The sequence below is a fragment of the Chanos chanos genome, chromosome 16, assembly GCF_902362185.1.
Source record: "Chanos chanos chromosome 16, fChaCha1.1, whole genome shotgun sequence".
In the NCBI taxonomy this organism is placed as follows: Eukaryota; Metazoa; Chordata; class Actinopteri; order Gonorynchiformes; family Chanidae; genus Chanos; species Chanos chanos.
In genome coordinates this window covers 8,756,334-8,766,613 of record NC_044510.1, presented here as the reverse complement: position 1 = coordinate 8,766,613, position 10,280 = coordinate 8,756,334, and the positions used below count along the sequence as shown (strand labels likewise).

Genomic DNA, 10,280 nt, shown 5'->3' with positions numbered 1-10,280 from the left:
CCTGACACCACGGTCCCCTACAGAGCCTCTCTCTCTCTCCTGTTTATATGCAGTCCTACGCTCCATGAGCAATCCAGCGTTTGATACTAAGACATTCGAGTTTTGCCATTAATTTTGTGTGTCTAGTTGATGAGATTATAATAATTAAGTATATTTCATATTATATTATGAAGCGACTCTTTGGGAAAAAAAAAAAAAAAAAAAGGTAATACGGAGAAAGTTTCACTAGCGTTTGTCTGGATACGACCTTTCTATTCTGAGCAAAAAGATCTGGAGAAAGTCGTTTTTTCTCTCAGTCACTTTTTATGGTGAAAAACCACATTGTTGAAAATTTTTTTTTGGCTCACATTTTTTTAAACCAGCAACACACAGCATAGAGACAGCTTTAGTTCAGATATCTAAAAGGAGAGAGCATATCTCCCATTGTCCTATTATGAGGTAGTGTCAGTCTTGGTATAGTAGCTAATGGGATTCTTTTATATGGTTTGGAAATGATTCAGTGAGTCTTTAGAGATTTATCTGTGTCTATCCAAGAGACAGAGAGGGTTTTTTCTCGTGCCCTTACACAGAAAGTCGGTGAGACTTTAGGGTCATGAAATGCTGTTTTAGTTTTGCTTTTTTTGTTTGTTTGTTTGTTTGTTTATTTTTGGTTTCTCCATCGCTCCATTGTCATGATTCCCGCTCATCATGAGAAACAAGTACAGGCATTCTTACATTTTGGACTGTTGTTTATACTGTTTGTGGTGTGTTTATTTGCTTATTTCCACAAATACGTGAAGATGTCAGGTCAGCAGTGTCTTAGAAAGATGACAGATTTAAACTTTTTTTATGAACTCAGAGACACCAGTGGTAATGGTATTTCTCAGTCTTTCAGAGAGACACCAGCGGTAATGGTATCTCTCAGCCATTCATATAGACACCAGTGGTAATGGTATCTCTAGGGCTTTCATATAGACACCAGTGGTAATGGTATCTCTCGGTCTTTCATATAGACACCAGTGGTAATGGTATCTCTCAGCCATTCATATAGACACCAGTGGTAATGGTATCTCTAGGGCTTTCATATAGACACCAGTGGTAATGGTATCTCTCGGTCTTTCATATAGACACCAGTGGTAATGGTATCTCTCAGCCATTCATATAGACACCAGTGGTAATGGTATCTCTAGGGCTTTCATATAGACACCAGTGGTAATGGTATCTCTCAGTCTTTCATATAGACACCAGTGGTAATGGTATCTCTCAGCCATTCATATAGACACCAGTGGTAATGGTATCTCTCAGCCGTTCATATAGACACCAGTGGTAATGGTATCTCTCAGCTTTTCATATAGACACCAGTGGTAATGGTATCTCTCAACCATTCATATAGACACCAGTGGTAATGGTATCTCTCAGCCTTTCATATAGACACCAGTGGTAATGGTATCTCTCAGCCATTCATATAGACACCAGTGGTAATGGTATCTCTCAGCCTTTCATATAGACACCAGTGGTAATGGTATCTCTCAGCCTTTCATATAGACACCAGTGGTAATGGTATCTCTAGGGTTTTCATATAGACACCAGTGGTAATGGTATCTCTCAGCCTTTCATATAGACACCAGCAGTAATGGTATCTCTAGGGTTTTCATATAGACACCAGTGGTAATGGTATCTCTCAGCCTTTCATATAGACACCAGCAGTAATGGTATCTCTCAGTCTTTCATATAGGGACCAGCGGTAATGGTATCTCTCTGTCTTTCATATAGGTACCAGCGATAATGGTATCTCTCAGTCTTTCATATAGACACCAGCGGTAATGGTATCTCTCAGCCATTCATATAGTAATGGTTGGTAGTGATAATAGTTCCTGACTGACCAATATAACATCATTGTCCAGAGCAAGGGACAGAAGTGAAAGAACCAGAAAAATAAGAGCGTTAAACTGACAGATTGACCTATGATACTAATGTATTATCGCTGTATTACAAAATGCAAAAATCTTACATGGTATCTGTTATTAGTCATTTACTTGCATACCATAAATATTCTCTATGAAAATCTGGAGTGTCATATTTACAATTTATTTACAAACGAGGGCAGAAAATAGATGTTGGCAAGGGGAATGGCTGCCAGGTTCCCAAAGTGAGGGGACCACCAGCTGCCCAGAGGAAGTTGAGCGGAGAGATCTGGTTGGAGTATAGGGAGTGATCAGAAACTGAAGGTAGGATGGGGCAGAACCTCTTGCGGCCTGGTAAGCCAGCAACAGTGTCTTAAACTGGGTGCAGGCTGCTACCGGGAGCTAGTGAAGTGCAGTGAGTAGCGGAGTGACATGAGAGTGTTTTGGGCGGTTGAGTACAAGGCGTGCAGCAGCATTCTGAACCAGCTGAAGCGACCTGATAGCACAGGCCGGTAAGCCAGCCAGTAAGGCGTTGCAATAGTCAAGGCGGGAGATGACAAGTGCTTGAACTAGGAGCTAGGTTGCTTGTTGGGTAAGGAAAAGGCAGATCATCCTAATGTTGTAGAGGGAGAATCTGCAGGACCGAGTGACCACCGTGATGTGGCTTGAGAAGTTCAGCTGGTCCTCCAGGGTTTTTGGCTGAGCTGGAGGGAGACACCATGGAGTCCTCAATGGTGGTTGGAGCTTCGATCATTTGGGAGCTCTTTGCTGGAAAAAAGAGAAGCTCAGTCTTCTCCAGACTGAGCTTGAGATAGTTACCAGACGTCCAGGGGGTAATGTCAGCTAGGCAGGCTGCAACGCGGGGCTGGACCTGAGAGTCAGAGGGGGAGAAAGAGAAGAACAACTGAGAACAACATCATTGGCGTAGCAGTGGTAGGAAAGACCGTGGGGCAGAGATAACTTCTCCAAGTTATCTAGTATAAAGGTAGAAAAGGGGTGGGCCAAGTAGGGAACCCTGTGGGACCCCGGTCTGGAAAGGGCAGGGGGAGGAGACCGATTCCCTGCAAGATACTTGATAGGAGCGGTCAGACAGTTGGGATTCAAACCATTTGAGTGCAGATCCTGAGAAACCCATCTCAGCAAGGGACGAGGGCAGAATCCGGTGGTTCACAGTGTCGAACGCTGCGGAAAGGTCAAGAAGTATGAGGACAGAGCTGAGTGACTCCATCTCAGTGGAGTAGCTGGCTTTGATTCCTGACTGGCTCAGGTCCAGGAGGTTATTCTGGAGGAGATAAGGAGAGAGTTGCTTATAGACTGTGCGTTTGAGGGTTTTAGAGAGAAATGATAGAAGAGATACTGGACAGTAGCTTCTGACATCAACTGGATTCAGAGTGGGTTTCTTTAGCAGTGGCAAGACCCATGCCCTCTTCAGAGCAGAGGGAACTATACCAGTAGACAGGGAGCTGTTGATTAAGGAAGAAATAAAGGGAAGAACGTCCTCAGAGACGGACTGAAGGAGAGAGGAAGGGATAGGATCAAGAGGACAGGTAGTGGGATGGTGGGATTTCATTAGTAGGAGAACTTCATAGTCAGTTAGGGGGGGATAAGGAGGAGAAGGTAGTGAGAGAGACAGTGGGTACGGGATCCGAAATGGGAGGAGATGAGGGGAAGGAGATGTCCTTAACCTTTTTCTCAAAGAAGGTGACAAAATCATCAGCAGAAAAGTATGAGGGAGGAGGAGGAGGAGAGGAGAGGAGGGACGAGACAGTGGAGAAGAGTTTGCGAGGGTTAGAGGAGGCAGAGTAGATCCTGGAGTGGAAGAAGGCAGACTTGGCGGCGGATAGGGTAGAGGAGAAGGAAATGAGAAGAGAGTGGAAGTGGGATTGGTCGTCTGGAGATTTAGATTTCCGCCATCTCCTTTCAGCCGCGCGGAGTTTGGCTCTATCAGCACGAATGCGATCAGTCAGCCAGGGACTGGGAGGGGACAGGCTAGCTGGTTTGGTAACAGGGGGACAGAGAGTGTCCAGGGAGGAGGACAGCGCCGAGAGGACAGCAGAGGATTTCTCCTCCACAGAGAGAAATGAGAAGGATTCAGCAGAAGGGAGAGAAGAACAGACAGCAGAGGAGAAGGCACTCGAGGAGAGGGCGCGACGGTTACGTGGAGCTGACGCCGACAGGGTGGGAGCCGAGGGTTTAGGGGGAGTTTATGATGGGGAGGGAGAAGGATAGGAAGACAGTGATCAGAGGTGTGGAGGAGTGTGACTGGGAGAACTGGAGCAGGGCAGCCTCTTGTGAAAACAAGGTCCAGCTGGTTGCCAGCCTTGTGTGTTGGTGGGGACTCCACTTGGGTAAAGTCTAGGGTGAAGGACTGGAGGAGGGGTAGGAGACGAGCAGACTGAGTAGAAATTCAGTGGAAGGTTTACGTCCCTAAGCAGCAGGATGGGAATGCCGTCCTCAGGGACGGAACAGGGGAGGGTGTCCAGCTCATCTAGAAATGACCGCAGAGGGCCTGGTGGACGATAGAGAACACACATGTGCAGTTTACAAGGGGAGGAAACGGTCACAGCATGTTTTTGTAAAAGTTTGAAACAGTGTTAAGTTTCATGTCTGTCTATTGAGCCATTATCAATACCTGTATTTATGTAAACTGTGATAGATTCAGTGAAATATGATGGTAATAGTAACAAACAGAATTGTGACAATAATAATAATAATAATAATAATAATAATAATAATAATAATAATAAAAGGTTTTGAAAAATTAGGATAAGTTACATTCTGGTGAATGAGATAGGAACAAAACAGCAGTACTACAGTTCCCATGAGGCTGTTCTGTATCTGGCTGATGGATTCACTGACCTGTTTAATCCCTGCTATGGAGATCCTCTCTGGTAGTGTGATCATTGTTTTACTTATTGGAATTGAGATTATGCCCTACTCCTGGTGGAATAGAAACTTTTAGACTCTTCCAGTGCGAAGGTCACTCGTTCTTTTTGAGAGAATCAAAGAATGTATTCACTTGAATGGGAGAGTAAAGAAATAGAAGGTTGTGTTTGTGTGCGGGCGTGTGTGTGTGCAGAACGGTAGAAAGAGAGAGTGGTAGAGAGAAAGAGAGAAAGAGGTTTTCACACCTGACTGAAGTGCGAAAGTTAATGAAATGGAGAGAATTGCCTTGGGTAACACTCAATATGTTCCTTTCCCAAGAGAGAGAGAGGGAGTGTGTATGTGTGTGTGTGTTTGTGTGTATGGATGTGTGTCTGTGTGCGTGCGTAGGTGCGTGTGTGTGTGCGCGTGTGTCTGTGTGCGTGTGTGTGTGTGTCTGTGTGTGCATAGGTGCGTGTGTGTTTGTGTTTGTGTTTGTGTGTTTGTGTGTTTATCTGTTTTTATTAGTTGTTGTAGAGCCAATAGAGTAACAGCTCTACACGCTGGTCAAAATGTCTGCACTAGTGCGTTTATATGTGTGTGTGTGTGTGTGTGTGTGTGTGTGTGTGTGTGTTGGTGGCAGCAGTAGCTGGTCTTTATAACTGAGACTTGCTGATTTAACTGGTGTGTTTGAGAGCAGAGTGTTTGTTTATACAAATGTTCTCTAAATTCTTAAAGCACAGAGTGAATGACAGAGAGGAGATGAGCATCTAATGATACCGAGCGACAGATAAAAAGAGCAGTTGGTGGAACTCTGCGTGTGTGTGTTTGTGTTTGTGTGTGTATGTGTGCCCGTGTATGTACGTACACGCGGGTGTGTTTGCGTGTGCGCGTGTGTACATGCGTGTACGTGTGTATGTGTGCGCACATGTGTGCCCGTGTATGTACACACATGCGTGTGTGTGTGTGTGTATGTGTGTGTGTGTGTGTGTGTGTGTGTGTATTTGTGTGTATGTGTGTGTATGTGTGTGTGTGTGTGTGTGTGACCTTAAATAACAGTCCTCTCTCTCTTCTCTCTAGCTCTTCTCTGTGATACAGTCTCAGTGAAACTGGAGGATGCTCAGGGCAGCTCTGTTGTCTTAACGCCCGTTTCCGAGGTTTCCTCCTCTGACCTCCACGTCTCCTCCCCGCCCCGGGCCTCACCCTCCACCCAGCCGTCAGACAGCACCCCAGAACTCCCCTGCACCCATGGCGAGTCAGGCACTCAGCTGGACAGCCCTGTCAAAGACGAGGAGGGAGAAAAGGACCCCAGGAAGAGTAGACAACACCTACACTGCTCTGTCTGCAAAGTCACGGTCAATTCCACCTCCCAGTTAGAGGCCCACAACAGTGGTATGTGTGTGTGTGTGTGTGTGTGTGTGTTTGTGCATATGTGTGTGTGTGTGTGTTTCTGTGTGATTTTCCCTGAATGTCTGTTTTACAAGATCATTTTTTTTACGATGTTCCAACCATTCATGTTCAAAAATTACGTGAATTTTTTTCAGGAACTCACTGCAAGAAATTTTAAATCGTGTCTGAAAAGTTGTATGCAGTGAAATGTGTTCGTAGTTCTGGCATTCCAAAGGTTGTTTATCTCGGCTAACTTCCATGTTCCCCCTGTTTCCTCTAAGGGACAAAGCACAAACTAATGCTGGAAGGGAAGAGCGTATTGCCACGACGACGAGGGAAGGTGATATCGTCTCGTCCCACCTGTAAAAGCAAACGACTGGCCAGCAAGGGCACGGTGGGCGTGGCCAGCAAAAGCTTTTACTGTGAGGTGTGTGAGATCCACGTCAACTCAGAGACTCAGCTCAGCCAGGTACAGCAAACACACACACACACACACACACACACACATACACACACGCACACACACACACACACACACACACACACACCAACCCTATTATTGAGGCAGAAACACTTCAATTTGAGCCAAGAACCAAAGTCTGCAGGCAGAAAAAAGTGAAGAACACAAAAAAGAAGCTGTTACACCAAACATTTAGCGGGTTTCTCAGAAAGTCACACACACATACACACACACACACACACACACACACTCTTTTAAACAGACAGGTATGTGTCTGACAAGGTAAATCATTTTCATCTTTCAGTTTCTGGGAGAGAATGATATTAATTCACACTGAAAATAATCTGTCACTCTGTCGTTTTTACTGACTGTCAGGAGGAAACGATGGCGGTAGAGAGAGAAGCAGTAAAAAAATAAATGATGAATTGAAAGGGGGAGACAGAGAGAGAGAGAGAGAGAGAGAGAGAGAGGAGGGAAGTTGGAGGTCAGTTTTTAAAATGGTCCTTTCTTTTAAGTGCAACCTTCAACCTTCAGACTCTACACATTCACTCCAGGGAGCGGTGAGCTGTGCTTTATATGTACATGAAATTACATATCTCATTGTTTAAAACTGACACCTCAGTGCCAAATACACACACACACACACACACACACACATAAATGACTGTCCCCCAAGCAGATGACTAAGAACTTCCAACTGCCGTACTAACCAACATTAACCCTTTCACACAAAGTCACATGATCCGTTCACATTCTTGTCTCATTTCAGGTCTGTCACGTCAGTCTGATCAAAGACACTGAACAACATTAAAAGCAACACAAAACCCTTCACTTGAACGTATCTCTCAGTAAAAAAAATCAAAAACGAAGTGTGTGAGATGTGTGATAAGGAATTTCTACGATTCATTCCTCATTGATTTAGATTGTCCCGCCCTTCAAAATACGAGTGTGTGTCTTAAATAAGTGGGATTTGAATGGCTGGAGCGTTTATAATAATGGTGTGACACGTGTGTAAAAGCTGGTTAATAAGTTAATATCAGTTATTGCTTTTCTGAGATACACGACGTTCTCGTGTTGAGAAGTTGTTGTGTTCATGGCGTTCATTAAGGCAGATTCTCAACGACTGAACATATTCAAATGATTTTGAAAACAAATCATGATTTTTTTTTTTTTAATTTTATTGTGTTGCGTATTGCAGTAGAATTATGTATGTTGGCATATTATCATGTGTGTTTTAGTCTCTATGGTGATGTGGTTATGTAGTCACATTGGCAACTTGACATTTTTTTTCCATCAGTTTTTCCTGTTGTTATTCCATTTAAATCCTTCGTCCCCAAATGGAAAGTCTCACACTGTTCTCAGTCCGCTTGGGTGTGTGTGTGTGCGTGTGTGTGCGTGTGTGTGTGTGTGTGTGTGTGTGTGTGTGTGAGAGAGAGAGAGAGTGAGAGAGAGAGAGAGCCATGAGCTGCTCATGCCTGTAGACCATGACATTTAATGATATTTTATACCCTGGTTAAACCTTCCTTAATCTGTGAAATAGAAGATAAGCCAGTTAGAAGAGAGAGAGAGAGAGAGAGAGAGAGAGAGGGAGAGGGAGATAGGGATGAAACTGCAGTGGAAAGAGTGAAAAGAGCGTTTTTATTATACCGGTATGAAATGGGAAGTGTATTTTTATATTACATTTGTAAATAAAAGTCATCGTGTTTATTGTTTTATGTCTTTGCACTGGCCCAGACTCTAGCAGACTGTGAATGCGGTGCTCTGATGACAGCCTTTACATTTGAGTTTTTTATAAAGTTCTGTTCTGCTTTTTTGTCTCCTCAGCACATGAGCAGTCGCAGGCATAAGGACAGACTGGCGGGGAAACCCCCCAAGCCAAAATTCAGCCCCCACAGCAAGAGCCAAACCACCTCAGGAACATCGGTAAGAGTTTACCTACACGCTGACATACACACAAACGAGTAGAAAGAGAGAGAAAGAGAGAGAGATGGAGAGAGGGAGAGATAGAGGGGGGTGGGTGGGGATCCATATAACCAGGTCTACACTGAATCTTTCTCCAGCAGAGTGTGAGGTGGACTGGCTATGCGGGCGGGGCTGTCTCTGCCATGAAGAAGGTCCTTAACCAATACAATCTCAACTCTCTAACTTCTCAGGTGAGTTACATGATTGTTAACCAATCAAAGTGCGAGACTGGAGGCTAAGGATCTTGAATTTTGTTACGACCGATCTAGAATATTCCACAGTTTCTTAAATGGAGAGGGATTAATAAAATTAAATGTAGGGTGCCATGGAACTGAAGCAAATAGATTTTGTAACAAACAAACAAAAAACATGCATGAGTACCCGTGACCTATTATGGGTAACAACTGACTGACTCTCTCTCTCTCTCTCTCCCCCCTCCCCCTCTCTCAGACCAAGCTGGCCCTTCAGAAACAGTTGACTAAAAATCTAACAACCACCTTCCTGCCCAGCCCTATAACTCCACCCACTCTGTGCACAGTAACGACCAATCCGCTTGCACTCCGGCACCCAACTGGCACTGCCTTCATTCAGACGCCAATCTTAGGCCCCACCCTCTTCCGTCCTGCACCAGGGCCATTAAGAGCCACTCACACACCCATAATATTTTCACCTTATTGAAGCGCACACACACACACACACATGCATGCACTCACACACACACACACACGCACACACATACACACACACACACATGCACATCCCAAACATGGAGACAAACACCTGCAATCTATTGCTTATGTGTTGACCCCCCACAGACAGACTCACTGTTACATTATACTGTATATCGTTACAATAATAGCCACATATGGACCCTGCTCTACAACTCAGTCCTCTACAAGGGTCTCTTCTGAACTATGCAGCAGAGAGAGAAAAAGAGAAAGAGAAAGATGAAGAACTATGGAACCCGATATGAATACATTTCAGAGAAAAAGCACACCCCAGAACGTTGGAAGGGTCTGAACGGATACATGGACACACCCTTTCTCTCTATTCCTCCACCGATTGGTCCGGAGTAAGGACACGCCCCCCCCCCCCCCCCCCGGAAAGGCCTCTTAAGAACTACAACAGAGTCAACGGGCACCACTTAGCTTCGATTTCTAAGATAGAAACTGTAAAGTTTTCTTGTTTAATTTATTAGAGAACAAGCCAATATTAGAGCCCTAGAGCCGATTGCTTAGTGTGGCTTATTGCAAACATCCCTTTACTTGACACTTCAAGTTTTTGGATTTTTGTCTTTTTTTTTTTTTTTTTTAAATACTCATGTGATTTTAATGTCTTTGTTTTTGTGTGTTCGGTCGGGGTTTATGGTTGGTTCAGCTGGACCATCTTCATGTACACGCACAAAACTGAAACGCTGTCTGACTGACCAAGGTCAGGGCCTACTGCTTTGCACCATGAAGAGACACATGCCAAGATATGAGAAGGTCTAACTAAATAAGATACCAGAGACGTTTTACTCATAAAGACACATACACACACACACACACACACACACACGGGAGTGAGGGAGTGTTTGTGTGTGTGTGTGCGCGTGTGGGTGTGAGAGAGAGAGCTAGAGAGATAGTGTATCCAATCAGTGCCCCGATTTTCTTCTGAGGAGGTTTATAGATCTAGTGATTTGGTGTGAGTCGAGTAGAGATTAGACACACACACACACACATACA

General features: G+C 44.5%; 1 protein-coding gene across 1 annotated transcript in view; it reads left to right on the top strand.

The window, feature by feature from the left end:
• Nucleotides 1-9,234, top strand: part of znf385c (zinc finger protein 385C) — a 50,038-nt gene extending 40,804 nt beyond the window's left edge. Inside the window, exons 6-10 of the mRNA XM_030793953.1 lie at nucleotides 5,826-6,137; nucleotides 6,416-6,603; nucleotides 8,419-8,517; nucleotides 8,658-8,747; nucleotides 9,007-9,234. Coding sequence (XP_030649813.1) covers nucleotides 5,826-6,137; nucleotides 6,416-6,603; nucleotides 8,419-8,517; nucleotides 8,658-8,747; nucleotides 9,007-9,234 — 917 coding nt within the window. The remainder of the gene's footprint in view (nucleotides 1-5,825; nucleotides 6,138-6,415; nucleotides 6,604-8,418; nucleotides 8,518-8,657; nucleotides 8,748-9,006) is intronic.
• Nucleotides 9,235-10,280: the final 1,046 nt, after the last annotated feature.